Source organism: Podarcis tiliguerta (assembly GCF_965153285.1).
Source record: "Podarcis tiliguerta genome assembly, chromosome: 13".
Taxonomy (NCBI): Eukaryota; Metazoa; Chordata; class Lepidosauria; order Squamata; family Lacertidae; genus Podarcis; species Podarcis tiliguerta.
In genome coordinates this window covers 2202477-2222551 of record NC_139546.1, presented here as the reverse complement: position 1 = coordinate 2222551, position 20075 = coordinate 2202477, and the positions used below count along the sequence as shown (strand labels likewise).

Below are 20075 nucleotides of genomic sequence, written 5' to 3'. Positions count from 1 at the left end.
CAACCAGACAGATGGATTCTGCCAGATAGATACATTAAAATAAAGAGGGGGGAGGTACATTAAAAACATTCTGCCCCCTTTCAAAAGGCCACATATAGTTAAAGTTTTAGCCCAGCACCTAAAGATATGTAGTGAAGGCACCAGGGAAGCCTCCCTGAGGAAATTTTACTGCTGTTGAGATCACTCCGGGTCTGAGGCTTTTCACTGGGGGGAAGTGGTGGTTCTTTTGCGTCTAAGGAACCCCCACCCTTTCATAGTAAAATACGAAAGGGGATAGAGATTTCTTTTTCTGATGCCACTGCTGTTTCTCGAGGCTCAAGATCCCCTCTTGAGCTTTCCCGGGGTTGCGTAGCCCTTGCGTAGCCCCAAAAAGACCACCTTCAGTGACTGCTCCGTCTCCGAGTAGCTCAGGTGCGCACCCGCTTTGATCCGCGGTAAAACAGGAAGTCGGCAGTCCCCCCCCCAACCTGTGTCATGCTGCCATTTTCCAGAACTGCCCTCCTTCTGTCGCTTGGTTCCTCAAACATCAGAGGCTGCGAGCACAACCATGAACCACAGAACCTGGGCACAGAGTTTGCCCTCGCCCTCTACCAATGCTGGGCAGAGCGCCACCACGGAATGAACCTCACCATTTCCCCAGTGAGCGTGTCTCTTTCTTTGGGGCTCAAGGGAGCACCTTGGCCCAGCGGCAGCATGCTCTGGGATACAGCACTCATGGCAACCCTCTGAGAAACAGCTTTTCAGTCATGAACTTCACCTTACAGCTTGGACTGTCAAGGCAGTGGATGGTATATGCCAGGTCAATACTGACCACTGTCTCTCTTCAGCCACACGTGAAGAGTTTGGGTCATGGCAGGCTCTGGTGAGCGGGGACGAGGCACCGCCATGGGGGACCAAGGGGTAGAGAGAGCCAAGCCCAATTCCTCCCAGAGCTGGCCCCGCCTGACAACGTAAGCGTGTTGCAACGGAGGAGGTGGGCCCAGCGGGGAGGCAGCTCCATCCATATTTCAGACGTCGTGATATATTGGTTTACTGCAATGTTTAGCGGGTGTTATAGTGTGATGTTGAAGGCCAGATGCCATCCAGCCCTAGTCATGGGTGGAGTGCAGGGCTTGCTGTTACTGCAGCGTACATTGAGGCTCCGACTCAGTAGAGAAGCACACCGTGTGCATGTAAAAGGTCCCAGGTTCAGTCTCATGAGCCACATGGAGACTTCTTGGCAGAGCTGGTCAGAAGAGGAGAAGGAACAGGACAGGACTGTGGAATTGGATCCTGGGAAGGGGCCCATTGGCTTGGGAGGTGCTGATCTTGACACTGGGGAGGGACCAGGTTGGTTGTCAAATGGAGGTCTCATCCCCAGTACAATTGGACATCCCAAGAGCTGAGGAGGAGCCCCCTGGTTTGACTTCAGCCCTGTTTCCCATTGCCTCCGGATTGGCAGCTGAGGCCGGAACAGACAGTGAATTAACTGTGAGACTCTGTCTCCATATCCAAGGATGTGGTGCTAGCTGTGCCAGCACAAGCCGTTCCAGCCTACTCTCCAGAAAGCCTGTTTGCTTGCCCCAGTGGGCTCTTCAAAAGGGGAGCTGCAGGGCAATCGAAGCGTTGGGACAATGTCTTAGTTATGCCAACCATGAACATTAGGACTGATATAACTGCTGACTTGCACACCTTGTAACCTGATCTTTGTTTAGCCATTGCATTTGGCGAAAAGGGAGCCAAGAGTACTGTGTCTTCAAGTGGGAGCCAGAACAATGCCCTGCTCGCGATCTTCCAGGGGCCAGTGTTAGACACAGAATCCTGGACAAAATAGACTTTGTTTCTGACCCAGCTAAGGGATTCTTAAGTTCTGATTACAGTGTACCATGATGCTATAATTTAGACTGGTAGTGTTTTTACTATTGTCTCCAAAGGCAGTTTGCAACAAACATGTTTTGCTATGTGCGCCTTACAGGCGCAATGAACAGAGGACTGGGATAAGCTGTGGCTCCTTGCTATATGTAGACATGCGGGGGCAAAGCACACATGACTTTGCATGCTGTGTGAAGCAGCTGTCCCTTGTACCTCATTCTCAGGCATCAGTCCTCTTCCAAGTTGGCCTAGGAAACAGATGGTATATACTGCAGGTATTCAGCTGTCCATTCAGAATCCATTTATCCATCCTTCCTGAGACCTATTTTTAACTTTTGTCAATTCTGTTGTTGTTGCGACAAGTTTGTGTAGCAGAGTTGATTGGCTTTAATAAAGATAAAGTAAATTAGCAGAAAGCAAACTTAAACTTTTGATATACGCTACAATTTCTTATTCCAAACATGCACATTTCCTAATAGCATGTACTAACACTAACACATTTGAAAGAGTCTAGGATGTTAATCAGCCAAAGGCCTAAAGAGGAATGTTTTGGCCTGGCTCCTAAAGGTGGATAATGAAGGTGCCAGCTGACTCTCCCCGGGGACTTCCTATTTTGAGCTATTCTAGTGGCGATGTAAAGGAAGGTGCTTAGTGCTTTGTATGTCAAATTAACACTATCACCTTAAACACTGTTAGCAGAACCAAGGTTGGGGTGTAAGTAATGTTGTGGTTTGTAATCAAGCTTATGTCACTAACAACAGTCTTCCAGAATGGTTGCGTTTTATAACATTCCCACCACATGTGAATAGTTCTGATATCTTTACACCCTCTAATGAAGGCTTTTTCTGAAGCACCCCAGTGCCAGTGATAAGTTGCCAATTCATCACCCACCTCCTCAAGTCCATAATAATAAAGATTAAGTTGAGGCTGAAGGTTCCCCTTCTTGGGTGGAAGGACACTTTCATGTTAAGCTTGTGGTGCACCAAGACCCCCGGATCCTTTCCACATGTACTGCTAGTAAGCCAGGTGTTCCCCATCCTCCATTTGTGCACCTGGTTCTTCCTGCCTAAGTGCAGAACCTGGCATTTGTCCCTATTGAAATTCACTTTGTTAGCTTGCGCCCAGTTCTCCAATCTGCTAAGGTCATTTTGAATTCTGATTCTGTCTTCTACTGAATTAGCTCCCCCTCCCAGTTTGGTGTCACCTGCAAATTGGATGAGCATCCCCTCAATTCCTTCATCCAAGTCATTTATAAAGACAACGGGCCCAGGACAGAGCCCTGAGGCAGCCCACTGGTCACTTTTTTCCAGTCAACCTGCTACAAATCCACCTGTTGCCTCATTCAACCCACATTTTACCAGCTTCCTCGCGAGAATATCATGGGGGACTTTGTCAGAAGCCTTGCTGAAATCAAGATACACTATGTCCACAGCAATCCCCTGATCCAACAAGTTTGTAATTCCATCAAAAAAAGAAATGATATTGCTGGCATTACTTCTTTTTTAGAAACCCATGCTGGGGGTTGATCACAGCATCCTTTTCTAAATACTCACAGACTGACAGTTGAATTATCTGCTCTGAAGTGAAATGCTATTCTTTCTTTGCATATAACATTTATTTCTTGGGGGTGGGGGTTGTATAGGATGAAGGCATGTTCCTGGGCTCTCCTCAGCACAGTTAACTTTGAGCCAACAGAATGCTGTGAAGAGAATAGAGTGGCCCCCAGAAAAGCCCCCCCCCCAATTACCAATAAAAGTTTCCTTCCTATGACTGCTGCCAATGTAATGCAGGCGGCCAAAAAGTTAGTTAGTAAATGGACAGAAAAGGCCCAGTGTAAGTCCTGTAAACCAATCCTAAATGCAACAATTATATCACCTTTCCGAATGTGTAAAGTGGCTGGATCTGGTTGCATGGCTGACTGCAGAACAGAGGGAAAGCGGACTCCCTGAGTGCAAGGCAGCCTGGCTCAGGTATTGAGATTCACTCCTCTTGTTTACAGGAAACACAAGCTCTGCAGAGTTCAGCGTCCTAGAAAAAAAGCAGCCTTGTACCAGTTATAACTTGTACAACAAGAAGTACCTAGTTAACAGTAACAAGCGTGGAATATTCATTACAAACCTTCTTGGTTTGGGGTGTTGAAATGCCATGCTGAAAACTGAAGTTATGTGTTCATTCTCCTGTGGAATTAAAAGTATGCATGGGGGCTTCAACGTATTTTGAATATGCCAAATTGCATTTTGTTCAGTAGGATGTGTTGTCCTTGGGAGCCACATCTGGAATTATATGTTCACGTTACTCTGCACACTTTAATTAAACTTGAGAAAATCTGTGCATGCCACAGAAATTAGCAAATACCATGTAAGTAATGAGAAGGGCCCAGAGGGCACGGCTCGACAGCCACAAAATTCTTGCAGAGTTACAAGAAGCACAAGGGGTATATTTTCTTCCCACCATCATGCACTTAGTTTTAGGGGAAATCTAGAAGCGTGAGTTCCTCTCCAGCTGATTTTTAGATACTTCAGAATTTATTACTCATCTAAGAAAATCATTCTCTTACATAACTTAGTAAGAGTTAGATGCACAAAGCTACTGGTGTTCAAGTTCTGTAACGTCTCAAGGCTTTGTAAAACCAAGTTAACCCTCAACATAATGTTGGAAAACATGCCTTTTGTCCTCCAAGTCAGTCAACAGTGTGAGTCATACTCTGAACTTTATCAGGCAGTAATCTTACACTTTTAAAATTGCAAATTCATTACAGTCATCTGTGCTTTATGTGGAATAACAGGCTCAACAGGGTTCTCTAGTCCAGGTTGTGGTTACTCATTAAACATGCAAATCGAAAAAGATTTCATAACTCTAAATGAAGCAACTGACATTGGTTTTTTTTTGGGGGGGGGGGAGGTATTTGAAAATATGAATATGAATTTTCATGCCTCTCTGTTTATATATATGTTCATATATAAATAGGATTAACTTTGAATCAGAAAATTGGAAAGAGACCAAAAGGGTCATCTATTCCAACCCACTGCAATGTGATACATTCCCCACTCCTGACCACTTGCTACTTGGAAATCAGTGTGGAAGAAGGACTCTGTGGGTGAACTGAAAGATTCTCAATGGCTTAAGATCTGGTCCTCTTTAGGTCTGTGTCTGCTAACATTAGGGATAGTTCTTTGAAGGTGGTCCACTGCTGGTTTTTAAACTCCAGTCCAACTAGCTGAGGTCTACTTCCTCCTTATGTTGGTGGGATTGTAAGGCACTGCTGCTCAATCCACCAGAACCTGTCTCTGCATGCAGGAGAGGGTTTGAGACCCATCAGCTACCCTCACCTGGTCAGCCGACAAGTCAAAGTCATTTCCTGCGATGTGGCCGCTGTCATATGCTGACAGCTTCTAGGAATCACACGTGAGAACTGAGTGCAGAGTAGAGCCCAAAGGTGGACAGACTACTCCAGAAAGAGCACAAAATGTCCCCCACCATCGGTACTACCCTTCCCCCCACCCCATACACCCCTTTTAAGTAAAATAAATAAATCAAAAGGCAGCAAGCGGCAAACATATGAATTCATGATCCTTCTATCTCTGGTTTTATTTCATGTGGTGGTGGTAATTTTATTTTTTCTTTGATTTAGTAGCATAGGGAGGGAGGGTGGGGAGGGGGGCACCCAGGACAGCACTGGGGCTGCAGGGTGCCCAAACTGCTGCATCCCTGCCGGGTGTCCCTTGCCCACTTGGGACCCCCTGCCTCCATGGCACAAGCAGGGGGTGCTACCCCAGTGCCCCTGCCTTCTTGCCACAAAGAGCCTCAGGAAAAGAGGGGAGAGAAGGCAGGCAGAGCCCAGGAGACAGATGCCCTCAGGGACTCAGTCTGCAGGTCACTCACTCTTCCTCACTGTTACTAGACAAACACATTCAACGAACAATTTCCCATGGAAATGTAACGCGTCAGAGAACCTTCCTGATCATGTTGCTTTTGGGAAAACTTTGTGCGGCCCCTCCAGGCGCCCTCTGTGCACAGCCACCCCCCCCAACCCGGCTCCCCAGAGCAAACTGCCTGGTCCAAAACTAGACCTCAGACTTACCTTGGGCAGCCCTGCCTAGCCCAACGGTGAGAGGACCAGACAAGGGCATTCTCCCTTCCCATTCACTGAGGTGGCGGCACACCCTGCCCACTTCTACCCCATGGCACAGCACATGCAAGCGCACCTCCAGCCCCCCAGGCACAGGTGGGTGGGGCTATGCCAGTGCTTCGATTTGCAAATGTTGGAAGAACTACCCTGCCAGTGGAAACAGGGTGTATTTGATTTAAATAACTAGTCAGTAAGACTTGATTTTAATCACTTATTATTATTTTCTACAAAAAGACTCATTCTTGCTGGTATAAGGTTTCATTTTTTAAATAATAAATTTTCAGAGTAGTTTAGATACTCATATTTATGGTATGGGAAAGGGGAAATACATAAAGGCTTTTCAAACCATATAATAAGAAAGCCATTAATAAGAGTGTGGGAAAAATATAAAGATCTGTTAGAGCGGAAAACAGCATGGAGGCTGTCACCCACTGAAGCATTTTCACTTAAGTCAACCAAAAAAGTAAGCTGGTTGACATATAGAGAGTTGTTAACAGTAGAAGAAGGTAAACTCAAACTAAAAGAGTATGATGAGCTGAAAGACTGTCTACAAAGTTGGTTACACCATAGGCAATTAAATGAATTTTTTAAAGGAAGACAATAAAAAGGGGTTTAGTTATACAATCTCCACAATTAAGAAATAGTGGAAGAGAATGTTAAATTGTTTAAAAAAGCATATAGTATTTTATTACAGTGCGAAACCAAAGATGAAGAGGTAAAATCAGTTATGATTAAATGGGTTCAGGATGTGGGACACAACATCCAATTTGAAAGTTGGGAAAAATTATGGAAAGTTGATATAAAATTCACAGATTGCATACTATTAAGAGAGAATTACATGAAAATGATGTATAGATGGTATATCATACCAGTGAAAATGGCAAAGATGTTTAGGAAAGAAAATAACAGATGTTGGAGATGTAAGGAAAAGGAAGGAACATTTTATCACATGTGGTGGGAATGCCAACCAGAGTGGCTGGGGAAACTCAGCCAGATAGGCAGGGTATAAATAATAAATTATTATTATTATGCAAATAGATTAAAAATATTGGGAAATGATATACAATGAATTGGAAAAAAACCCGTTTAAAATGAATTTTGTCAAACACCCTGAAGCCTTTTTGTTAGGTATCTCAAATCAAGCGCTATCAAAAGAAAAATGGACATTATTTATGTATTCTACAACAGCAGAATCTTGATTGCACAATATTGGAAGATGGAAGAAATACCATCAAAGGAACAATGGCAAGAAAAGCTAATGAACTATGTAGAATTGGCTAAGCTAACAGCTACGAGGGAAGGACAAAAGACTTCAAAAGAGTCTGGAAACCATTTACAGTTTATTTGCAGAAAGGACTGGATTCACTGCCAGGATTTGAATAAACTTTCACAAGTTCATTTGAGTAACAGATATTTTAAAGAAATGATAAGGGATTTTATTTTTGTGTAGGAAAAGCAGGATACGATATATAAAACTAAATAACTCAGCAGAGGGGGAGTTGAGGGAAGTCCAGAGGAGGGGAGGGAGAATAATTGAAAATTACATGATGAATGAGATTGGTATCATTAATTGTTATAAAATTCAATAAATATTTGGGGGAAAAGAAATACATAGACAAATAATTATGAAATGATTGTGAGGTTTCATAAGTTAACTGTTTATATTAGGACAACTTTTCTGATGTACTTTTGGAAGGGGGGGGGGGAGGAAAGATAAAGTTGGGAGGCCTAGTCTGGAAGAGGCTTGCAGAAAGAGGAGGCCGAGGAGAAACAGGCTGGTGGAAAGCTGGAAAAGGGGAACCAAGGACTGGAGCGGAGAACTTCGGGGATTCCTGCTGCAGGACTGAAGTTCCCGGTAGAGGCTTTCTTGTTTGGAGGATGTCAGGCCAGCCCTGGGAAGAAGGGCCTGGGAGCAGTGAACTCTTCTTCGTTGACCTGCAAGCACTTCAAGGACTTACAGATCCCAGTTCTTATTTCCACACCCCGCCCCCCCCCGCCCCTTTGGATTTGCTTCTGCATTCAGGGGCCTATTCTGTACAGTTGGGTGTGAGTGCAGTTGTTGGGACCCCGTGGGATTGGGAAGAGGCTGCCAGCCCTGAAGAGCCTTCAGCACTTGCCTCAGGTCTGAGGTGCACAGATATGCAAGTGACTTGCACAATTATTGCAGAAAGATCCACAGACTTGTGGAAAATTCTGCTCACAAGGCTGCACTTTCATTTTCACTGCTTCACACTTAGCTACTTGGGCAGATCAATTCCTCCAAACAATCTATTCACTGAACCTCTTGGAACTTAGCCTTTCAGAGGCAAGGGCTTGGTTCTGTGTATATAAATTTGCAAAGGAACAATGGGATTAAGGTTTTCTCCTCAACTCTGTATGTTTATTTTATAACATTTTTCCTGTGAAGAAAAGGCATGTTATCTTTGCAGACACAAATTCACACTTTTGAGAGCTGCAAAAACAACCATCTGTGATAATATCTTGTTAGAAAAACAGAAGCCTCTGGAAGAGGATGACATTGTGAATGGATTAATGGAATTCATTTATCAAAAAAACCACTGCATATTAAACCTCATGCTACGTAATTAAAATCAAATCCTTATTTCCTGATGAGTAGCCTTTGGACTATAATGTAACTTACCGTAGATTCCAGTGTATTAGATGACCCCCCCCCCCAAATTGGCAGCTGCAGTTTGGGGTTTCGTCTTATAAGCCCAGTTGCCTAATACACTGGGCTGCTCCGCGCCGGGAGAAGGCTGCCCGGAGCGAAGCGCAGCCCGCAGCCCCTGTTGCTGCTTCCAAAGGCTGCTCTCTCCCGGTGCGGAGTGGAGCCCGCCGCTGCTGCGGCTGCTTTGGAGCTGCCGCAGCTGCAGCAGGGGGGGCGGGGGCGGATATCCGGCGTAAAAGGCGACCCCCGACTTTTTAACCTCTTTTTTCGGGGTTAAAAACTCGCCTTATATGCCGAAATTTACAGTAAATAGAAAACTATCTTTAGAAAGATTTTTCCTCCCAAAGCATTTTATTTTAAAAAATCTGATTTAAATTTTTTAAAAATCAGATTACAAAATAATAATAATAATAATAATAATAATAATAATAATAATAATATATTTATACCCCACCCTCATCAGGGCGGCTAAAACCAATAAAATTACAATAAAACATAATGGGGGGGGGGAAACAAACAAACCAGTTTATAAAAATACGGGTTAAAACACAATTTAAAATGCAGCCTCATTTTAATAGTAGCCCATAAATCAACCATAACGGGAGGGAAACATAAGGGTCAGACTGAGTCCAAAGCAAAGGCCAGGCGGAACAGCTCCATCTTGCAGGCCCTGCAGAAAGATGTCAAGTCCCGCAGGGCCCCTGGTCTCTTGGGACAGAGCGTTCCACCAAGTCGGGGCCACGGCCAAAAAAGCCCTGGCCCTAGTTGAGACCAATCTAACCACCTTGCAACCCGGGGCCTCCAAAGTGTTGTTATTTATGGACCTTAAGGTCCTCTGTGGGGCATACCAGGAGAGACAGCCCCGTATGTATGAGGGTCCTATCATTAATTTTTATCCACCCTGGTTCAGAAAACCAACCCCAAATTTATCTTCAACTCTACCCTCCTTTCCAGATGTTTGGGTTGCAACTCAAAATCACTTCCTACCTTGTGAATTCCTCATGGAGGTTGTTTGGCTCCGATGAATAGTATTTGATTCGAAAGTGCAATGTATATGGTGGCCCAACTAGATGAAGAAAGGTTTTTAAAAGTTAAAAGCCAGAAGCCGGGCAGTAACTCATACAATACTCTATTACAACGAACGAAGGTATTTTGTGAAAGTGCTGAAGCCTTTGGCGTGAGCAGGGCTGATGTCACAAAGGCCCAGCAGTGATGCTGCCACAGACAGACTAGGCAGGAGAGGGGGGTCCAGGCAGCACCAGAGAAACAGGAGAGCTGAACCAGGTGTAATGGGGGCAGCTGTGTTTGGCTCATCACAGATTTGCTGGGGGAGCCAAAAATCTGCCTTAGTAGCGTTGGGAAGCAGCCCCTCTGATTCAGATCCACTCTCCCAGTCCACTCTGCGCCCTATGGTTGGGTGCGTCCTGTAGAACGAAAAATATGGTAGATAAATAGGTTCCGCTCTGGCAGAAAGGTAAACGGTGTTTCCGTGCACTGCTCTGGATCGCCAGAAGTGGCTTGGTCAAGATGGCCACATGACCCAGAAGCTGTAAGTAAAGCGAGATGAGTGCCGCTACCCCAGAGTCGGCCACGACTGGACCTAATGGTCAGCGGTCCCTTTACCTTTTACTAATTATATATATTTAGAATTTATTGAAAATGAAGAACCTCTCCCTTTGTTCCTGGGAATGTGCTGGTGAATATTTTTTCTTTGAACTTGGTGTTCTTTGATAGCTGACCTGTTTATAGGGACTAGCTTGAAACATGGTGACTTAATTGGTCCTTTTATTAACCTTAAAAATGTGTTCTTCATATTCTTTTTCATAATTGCCATTTGTGCCATCCTGTTCAGATGCCCTGGCTTTTGTATGAGTGTATGGTGAGTGTGCAAGAGAGAGAGAGGGAGAATCTTTATGTGGGCTGTACTGCTTTAGAACACAGTTAGAGGGCTCAAGTGTTTGAATATTCCTTCATATTTAAAATAAATAAAATTTAAATTGCTTGATGCAGGAAACCAGATGTCAACAAAGCATGCTCTTGATATGCTGGTTTTCTAACATCCCTTCCTGGAGAAGACTTGGATATTTTTCACACCAGTAAGTTAAGCAAGAAAGCCTTTGCAGGGGTTTGCAGGTGGCAAGTAAGGCAGCAAAAGACCCGTGAGAGTTTTGACCTGTTCACTTACTGCTTTCTGGGGAGAAATCCCAATTCAGTAAGAGGATCTAATGCACTGTAACATTTATTTTGAATGTTTAAAAAACATGGTTCAGGGACAGACCGGAAAGTGGTTTCATTCAAGTAAGTGGCAGAGCCTGACTTGACTTGTGATGGAGATGCCTGTTGAAACCATTTCAATTGCTCTGGTGGATCATCTATACCAGGAGGAAGACATATTGTGGATTATACTGGATCCCTCAGTAGCTTTTATACCTGGTATGCTTCAGGATAAGTTCTTGGGCTGGGGACTGGAGACACCATTTTTTTGTGATTTTCCACTCCTATCAGGAGGGCCAGTAACCTTGAGACTGGATTGCTGCAATAATGCACTTTATGTGGGGCTGCCTTTGAAGAGAGTCCAGAAATTGCAGTTAGTCCAGAACACTCCAGCTAGGTCACAAACAGGGACTGGACAAAGAAATCTTACTTTGCCTGTGTTGGCCTTAACGTTCATGGCTTAGGACCCAAATATTTCTTGGGCTGCCTTCTGCTCTTTTGATCTGTCCACTTCCTGAAAGTATCGCCTGGCACTTTTTGAGGGGTGCCCTTGCCTTCTGAGATATAGTGAGGAGCGAGCAGAGAGGATGCCATTTTCTTTGGTGGCTCCTTGCCTTTGGAATACCTACTTCAAGGAAGCCCAGACCTTGTTGCCACCATTTAGGCAACCCCCCCACCCCACCCCCGGCATTTAAGAACTGCTACTGTAAGCATCTTTAACTCAGAGCAGTTTGCTTTTACTGCCTATTTGAACAGGCAGTTGCTGCTTCCACTTGCTTTAATTTTCTGTATTAGCTTGAGTTTGTCATGCTGTTCTACTTTTTCTTTACTACCTTTCTGTTAGCTGAAAGCGCAATATTGTGTTGAAGTTGTCAGATGTCAGTAAATAAATATTGTTTGTATGAAACATGCATGTAACTATATTTCCTCCTTTTTATGTAATCCTTTCTTGTAGAAACACGCAAAAGGGCAGGATTTATTTGACCAGATTGTGTACCATTTGGATCTTGTGGAAACGGATTACTTTGGGCTTCAGTTCATGGATACATCCCAGATTTTGGTATGTAAATGAGCTTTGTTTTATGGTAATTATGGTGTCTAGAAGCATATACTAAAAGCTCTGATAAGGAAGACCTTGTTTATATAATGTTGTGTGCCAGGTGGACCATTGTTTCCCGACTAGGTCAGAAAACTGGCACAAGTTTCAGAATTGCTCTGTGGAAGCTAGTGTGTCTTCAGTCCTTGGCTCTGGCTCTTAGGCCATCTTGCATTTAGAGGTATGAGAAGCATTTTTACATCCTGGCTGCATTCTACTGAGAGAGGGTGTGGGATGCTATAGAAAGGTATTCTTTATTGGCTGTGTTTTGCATATTGCCTCCAGTGGGATGTAAGAAGCCAAATATGTAGTACAAGAATGAAGCCCAAGAGTTGGGATTCAAATGAGAAAGAAAGTGTGTCATTGCAGATTTGCTCTCCAGGACCCTCCACCTAGTGGGGGAAGTGATGAATGCTGCTAGCACCTCTTCCCACCTGAGCAGAGCTTGCATGTTTTCCTGCAGATATGCAAGACTGATTCGTGCTCTGAGGCTCACTCTCTTTCTCCCTTTAACTGTATGATGATTGGTTTGGTGTGGTGGTTTCCAGGGATCTTTCCACCAATGTGTGCTCCCCTTTCATCTGAGATTTTTGGTAGGCATGTTACAAAGGAAAAGGTATAGAAATGAGGTTGAGGACTAATCTGAGCTATGTTATGTGGGATGGTTTTTCACTCACAACCAGAGGCACTTCAAAATCTGCTTGAATCTGTCACTTTCAAAGTCTGCCAGGAAGTCGTATGTGACTTGGGGTAAATCTACATCTTCAGTAGATAAACAAAGTACAGCTCTCTTCATCACAGAACCATTTCCGAGTAGGAACACTTGGAACACTTGTTTGTGTCACAAACTTCTTGCACGTTGAACCACTTTTGTGTCAAGGAAAGGTGTGGCAAAATAGGAGGGGTGAACTGAAATCCTTGCAGTGTAATGGCTTTGGCAGACCCTAAAGCTTCCCTGGCCTGTCTCTTTTGGGGTCTTTGTGGCTTCAAGGCTGAGAAATTGCACCCACATACAAACTAGCTTTGAGTACAGAATAGCTCTGTTTCTTTAGCAGACTGAATTGCCCTCGGTATCAAATGGAAATTGTCCTGGCAGTTTAGAAGAATTGGTGCTTAGAGGGTAATCTGAGAATATCTGAAACTGTCACTTCCAAAATACCATACTAGCTTCTTTCTGAATAGAGAAGTCATTTACTTGAGATGCAATAACATTTTTAATTATCAGGCTTCAACTCTACAGAGGAAGAAACCAAAACACTTGGGATTCAATTTGTATCATCTGGTAGAGATGGCACAATAGAGATTTGCTAAAGCCAGAAGTTGCCTGAATTATCCATGGCTTATTTTTTGGTAACCGAAGTGACAGTGTTCTTTGAAAGAATAACGGCAAATAGTTGTGCTCCTCGGCCCCTGGGTGAATTAATGTATGCATTATCTTAAAGGAGATCTTGTAAAGCGCCTCCACCTCTAAAGGAGCCGTGTGTGTTAAAAGTGGACATTGCGTCCCCCCCCCCCACATTTGAAGTGGCTGCTTCAATTCATTGTTTCCCTGTTGTTATGCTATTTTAGTGCTGTGTTCTGTGTGTTCAGTTTTTAAAATAAATAAATGCAAACACACCTATATTTCATTTTTTTGGTTTTACAGTATTTATATTTATTTTCCCTTTTTTGGTGAGATTATCTGTTAAGATTTGAAGAGGAGCTCGTTGCACAATGAGAATGGGGATTAAAAAACACACAAAACCAACCAAAAACATTTGGGCTCTTCCTCTCCAATGTGGATGGAGCTTTTCTCCATCAGGCAACCTCACTCTGCTTGGTCCAGAGGTTGGGGAGGCACAGGGGATTGGGCTAGTATAGGGAAGGGAAGCTGGGGCAGGCACTCAGCACCAAAGCAGCTCTGGACTGCAGCCAAGTATGCAAACAGTGAACGGTCTCCCCATTTTTGAAGTTTTTCCAAGGTAGATTTCCCTTTCAGTTCTCCTGTTTTTGAGGGGAAGGCTTTACATGTTTCTCAATACAACTTCTGAACACCCCCTCTTCCAGCTCTAAGCCCTCCAGAGTGCAGCTGGGCTGCAGCTCACATAAGTCCCAGCCAAGGTAGCCAGTGGCCAGGCTTTGTGGAAGTTCCAGTCCAAGAGCATGGAGAGGGCCATAGGCTTCCCCACCCTGGTTTAGAGTGGGACGTGAGGGTGATCAGTAGTTGCACCGAGAAACCTGTAAATCCTTTCCCCACCTAAGCAGTCCAGTACCTCTCACTTATCATATCCACATGTGTCGTAAGGTTATTTTTCTTTTCAAAAGAGGAAATTGAGCCTCCTCCATCTCTTAACAGTTGTGGCATATAAGGTTCAGCTCCAGACTGAAGCCAAAGCCAAAGTCACATCTCTCAAGAAAAACAGACAAGCACTGCTAAGGACTGTGGAGATGGTGCTATTTTTCTGGACTTTCAAAAAAAACATTAGATTTTTCTGTGGTGTAAAAAGTCAGAAATCCAGGGGATATGCCACATTTAAAAAGTGCAGTTATTCCACACAAATGCTTGGTGTGGAAGCAGCACATGGAAATGGTGCAAATGCTTATTGAACATGGTATTCTTTGTATGTTTCTTTCTGAACTATTAAAAACGAGCAGAGTCCTTCCTTTTTTTAAAAAAACAACAATTTTCTTTTCCTAGCACTGGCTAGACCATTCAAAACCCATTAAGAAGCAAATCAAAAGTAAGTATGGTGAACCTAAATCTTGAGTCATTGCTAAATATTTCATATTTTTCAAATTACAGATTCACGTTGCCCACTATTTGCCATGTTGCTCACTAGTTGAAAGGTGTTTGTGTGAGATCCCTAAGCACTCCCCCCTGCCCCCCCGTTACTGCCTCTTTCAGTAGTTTTCTCTTGATCAGATTAATGATATGCTATTTGGTAGTTCCCCACCTGGGACCACAATGCAGAGCTGATGAAACTAAGCAGGTATGAACTTGATCACCGTCCACCAGGAGCTCTTAATTAAGTTTGATAAGGGCTTTCAGACCACTTTCTGATAAGCAAGAATGCAAACTTCTGATTGGCTTCGCTGATCTGAGCACCTAGAGTGTGCACTCTCAATTTAAATCATAAGAAGTGCCTGGACTAGCAATTGACTGGTAGTTCTGTAGTGCAGTCATCCTTTAGTCCACCTCTGCTCTTCTTACTCCCTATTTACTGAGCATTTGATATGTCCTGTGTCTCTGTGCTCTGTTGATAGTTAGTTGAATGTGGAAGTGGAGTGAATATACACCGGAAGAGTAATTTATATGCAATGTAAATGTGCACTTAGATGAGCCCCTTAAATAAAAAAAATTACACTGCTTTTTAGAGCACATTACCAGACATAAATTTTCCATAAAAGCATTTACGATAGAGTACCTACCTAAGTCTCCCAGTTGAAGTGTATTTCAACCAGTGATGTTCATGATCTATATTTCTTCTCCTTTAGCTCTTACACCCAGGGCCCATTCTGTCCGCAATTGTTCGTTTCCTGCTTTCTCTGCCCATTCTGCCTTCAGTGTTGCCCTTTCATAAGCAGCCCTCGGCCTTCCTGCTTCAAGCTGTTGCCTCCTCCACTCCACCTATCCTTTTCCTAAGATAAAACAAGATGTAATAGTAGCAACCCAACTTACTTGCAGTCCACTTTTGCAGAAGTGCTGTACTGCCGCCTGAAATTTCACCATATCTCCAATTTTAATCCACTTTTTAAAATAAAAGTTTTCCTGCAGAAACCCCCACTGAATGGATTGGCCTGAAATTTGCCAGGCTTAATCCACTCCGTTTGAAGAGGCAATTTTTCGATTTATAGTCAAGGAAGGGAGAGAGAGGGAGCTTCAGATTTAATGGATCAGATTGGGATGACTAGTGAATGGAATGGCAGAGTGGATCTGAATCAGAGGGGCTGCTTCCCAACGCTACTAAGGCAGCTTTTTGGCTCCCCCAGCAAATCTGCGATGAGCCAAAGACAGCTGCCCCCATTACATCTGGTTGAGCTCTGCTTTTTCTCTGGTGCTGCCTGGACCCCCCTCTCCTGCCTAGTCTGTCTGTGGCAGCATCACTGCTGGGCCTTTGTGACATCAGCCCTGCTCACGCCAAAGGCTTCAGCACTTTCACAAAATACCTTCGTTCGTTGTGATAGAGTGTTGTATGAGTTACTGCACGGCTTCTGGCTTTTAACATTTAAAAACCTTTCTTCATCTAGTTGGGCCACCATATACGTTGCACTTTCGAATCAAATACTATTCATCGGAGCCAAACAACCTCCATGAGGAATTCACAAGGTAGGAAGTGATTTTGAGTTGCAACCCAAACATCTGGAAAGGAAGGTAGAGTTGAAGATAAATTTGGGGTTGGTTTTCTGAACCAGGTGGATAAAAATCAATGGTTTGTTGTTGGTTGTTTTTTTTTTTAAAAAAAGATGAAAAAAATGAATTTTTAAAAATTTAAATTGGATTTTTAAAAATAAAATGCTTTTGGAGGAAAAATATTTCTAAAGATAGTTTTCTATTTAAGTTACATTATAGTCCAAAGGCTATTCATCAGGAAATAAGGATTTGTTTTTAATTACGTAGCATGAGGTTTAATATGTAGTGGTTTTTTGGGTAAACAAATTCCATTAATCCATTGACAATGTCTTGCTCTTCCAGAGGTTTCTGTAAGATTATTTGGGGCAGCTTTTCTAACAAGAAGATATTATCACAGATGGTTGTTTTTGCAGCTCTCAAAAGTGTGAATTTGTGTCTGCAGAGATAACATGCCTTTTCTTCACAGGAAAAATGTTATAAAATAAACATACAGAGTTGAGGAGAAAACCTTAATCCCATTGTTCCTTTGCAAATTTATATACACAGAACCAAGCCCTTGCCTCTGAAAGGCTAAGTTCCAAGAGGTTCAGTGAATGGATTGTTTGGAGTGGAATTAGCTGAGTGTGAAGCAGTGGAAATGAAAGTGCAGCCTTGTGAGCAGAATATTCCACAAGTCTGTGGATCTTTGTGTAATAATTGTGCAAGTCAGTTGCATATCTGTGCACCTCAGACTTGAGGCAAGTGCTGAAGGCTCTTCAGGGCTGGCAGCCTCTTCCCAATCCCACGGGGTCCCAACAACTGCACTCACACCCAACTGTACAGAATGGGCACCTGAATGCAGAAGCAAATCCAAAGGGGTGGAAATAAGAACTGGGATCTGTAAGTCCTTGAAGTGCTTGCAGGTCAATGAAGAAGAGTTCACTGGTTCCAGGCCCTTCTTCCCAGGGCTGGCCTGACATTCTCCAAACAATAAAGCCTCTCACCACATCAGTTAACAAACATGGATACATATGCTGTAATATTATTGTTTTAGTTAAATAAATTGTTTAAATAGTTATTAAGAAAATGATTATTTTTCTCCTTCCAATAAAGTGCAGGAGAAAAGTTGTCCAAATATAAACAGTTAAGTTATGAAACCTCACATTAATTTCATAATTATGTATTTCTAATTGTATAACCAAATCAGTAATTTTTGATATAACTGTAAAAACTACTTAGAAAATTTATTATTCCAAAAATGAAACCTTCATCTGGTTGTAAATATTAAGATTATACCAGCAAGAATGAATCTTTCTGGGAAAAAATGATTTAAATAAAGTCTTACTGACTAGAGATTTAAATCATTATTTAAATTGTGATTTAAATCAATATGATTTAAATCAAATCCACCCTGTTATTAACAATGTTCTTTTTAATAGCATTATGTGCAGCTTTTGCCTAAATGTGTGTTAAGCGAGCTGCCACCAAGTACGGGATCTTTTGCCTTCTTATTGAGTTTGGTGTCTGTAGGGACCATGTTCATGGAAAATTGACAGAATTTAGCAATGGTTAAAAAAAATCTGTGCTTAAGTGACTGTATCTTCAGAATATCAACTGTGGTTAAGCTTCATTCTAGTACCTTCTTTCTCCCTGGTTTATCTGTGACACTAGACTCCATGTTCATTAAACGTAGGCACTGGGAATAACTAGCCACTGCCAAGAGCTAAGGAGGGCAGCTCTCAGATCTCCTTATCTTTCACACGGCTAAAGGATGCTGGGTCACTGTCTGTATCAAGAGAGTCTTATAAAGCAGCTGGTATCCAGTTTCTTATAAGATTTTGACTTATTCTTTCCTATATAGTCTCTGGAAAACACATGCAAGGTGATGTCTTGTCCTTCCTGCATTCTGTAATTCTAAAACTGGAGGCTTAATTTTGTCAGAGGTTGGTTTGGATGGGATGGTGCTGTTGCCTCATGGCAGGGAGCAAGGATCACGCTTGTCAGATAGGAAGGGTCCCTCTCTAAACAGATGGTGCTTTAGTACATATCACACACTCGCTCTCATCTCCCCGAGAGAGGAAAATAACCTGACTGATGGGTTTTCTGTCTGTCTTCTCCAAAGACAGGTAATCCACCCCACCCTGGTCTGGAGTCCAAACCATGAGAGAAGCATCTAGGAGTGGCATTTTCAGGTCAGGTCATGTTGGAAAAGGTGATACAGTAGCATTCTCCCTACCTAGTTTCCTTGTGCCTTGCCTTTTTCCTCACTAGTTCCATTATAGTACACTGAGATGTCTCCTAGGTTCTGGTTCCTTATAAGAAAACTTGGATACCTCTTGCCTTACCCAGCATCCCCTATTCCTGCAAAAGCTGTCAGGGTTTGAGAGTTGTCCTCTTGATTCACCTGGAATGTGAAGCCCCTGGCTCATCTCCTGTGAAAGGGTAGCAGCAGCAGCTGGCATGGCTTGGTTGTTCACTCTTCTCTGAGGCCCAGCTAGCTAGAGTCTAAGTGGCCCAAACAGAAACCCACCTCTCCCTATTCACTCGCCCAGAGACCCAGCAAGTGAGCAGGCAGTGCAGCAGGTGGGTGGACGCAATCTCCTCTTTCCCCACCTTCGCCTGATGTGCACCTTCTTTTTCAGGAGTGTGGGTAAATATTTCTTACTTCTTCCTCAGAGCCTGGCTATGTTTGGTTTCTGGAAGAGAAGGGAGGGCCAGATTTGGCATAGCAGGCCTTTCCTTACTCTTCCTTTGACCAAGCCAGTAACTTCATTGTTGGATGAGTAGGGCAGAGTGGGAATGAGGAAAGAGCTGCAGTGCTATGTCAAATTTGATGAACATTTAGCTTTAGGTATATGCAAGTTCCTAACGTTCTGTCACACTGTAGCACGACCAAAAAAAGCAGAGGAGTGAGAGGTGAGGAACTTCCAGATGTTGTTAGACTCCAACTTCTACCATCCTTAACCATTGACTATGCTGGCTGGGACTGGTGGGAGTTGGAGACCCATGATATCTTAACAGCCACAGCTTCTCCATCCTTGAGCTTTGCCAATAAGAGTGGTCTCTGTCACCAATGACTGCCATTGAATTCTGTGGAGCAAAGTAAATAAACTGCTATCTGGGACACACCTGAAAGGTGGGTGTAAAGCCTGGGCCCTTGAAATACGGTACAGAGTCACTTTCTCTGCATGCAGATAACCTGTCACAGTGGCTGGCTTTTCACTAGTCAAATGATAAAATAAATTGTGTGCTATTATGGTGAACTGGGGTTCTATAGTTGGACTTCACAGCTTTGGGGATACTGGAGGCTGCTGAATCTCCTCAACATCTGCTGGAGTAATAGGAAAGGGGTGCTTTCTTTTGGCCTAAAACTAATTCATACCTAACAAGGTCAGTAAGAAACATCCATGAGTGGAATAAGTTCTGGTTCTGGTTCTTGTATGGAACATACAGATCTTCCAGAAGTCATGGAATGCAGGCAGTTCACACACTACTCTGAAATAATACATTTGGCTTTATTTGAAGTGCTTTTGGTGTGGGTATGAGAACTGTTGCTAGGACCTTTTTAAAAAGTTGTGATCCAAAAGGGTTTTATTGTTTCACAGGGTGGGGAACTCTTGGGAAACATGACTGATCTTTTTCCTTTTTCTTGTGTCTTTGCCAGGTACCTGTTTGTCTTACAGCTGCGGCAAGATGTTCTTTCGGGAAAGTACGTTGCTATTTTTCTTTTCGTATTTCTTGAACCCGAGTCCCGTTTTTCAGGAGGAGATGCTCAAATAAAGTGTATCAATTGAAAGCTTAAACCTAA

The 20075-nt window shown here is 43.3% G+C and overlaps 1 protein-coding gene and 1 long non-coding RNA gene across 8 annotated transcripts in view; one reads left to right on the top strand and one right to left on the bottom strand.

Annotated features, from left to right (window-relative positions):
• Window positions 1–20075, top strand: part of EPB41L4B (erythrocyte membrane protein band 4.1 like 4B) — a 132751-nt gene that overhangs the window by 27147 nt on the left and 85529 nt on the right. For all 6 annotated transcript variants that reach the window (XM_083407638.1, XM_083407636.1, XM_083407637.1 and 3 more), the window contains exons 2-5: window positions 11818–11922; window positions 14636–14678; window positions 16186–16264; window positions 19932–19976. In XM_083407638.1, the coding sequence (XP_083263764.1) occupies window positions 11818–11922; window positions 14636–14678; window positions 16186–16264; window positions 19932–19976 (272 nt within the window). The remainder of the gene's footprint in view (window positions 1–11817; window positions 11923–14635; window positions 14679–16185; window positions 16265–19931; window positions 19977–20075) is intronic.
• On the bottom strand, window positions 1878–9776 carry LOC310661679. 2 transcript variants are annotated; one of them, XR_014504050.1, is made up of 3 exons: window positions 9636–9753; window positions 3727–3879; window positions 1878–2236 (listed from the first exon to the last, which is right to left on the bottom strand). It is a non-coding gene; the product is annotated as an uncharacterized lncRNA (long non-coding RNA). The 2 variants fall into 2 exon arrangements; XR_014504049.1 differs by lacking the exon at window positions 3727–3879 and having other exon boundaries at window positions 9636–9776.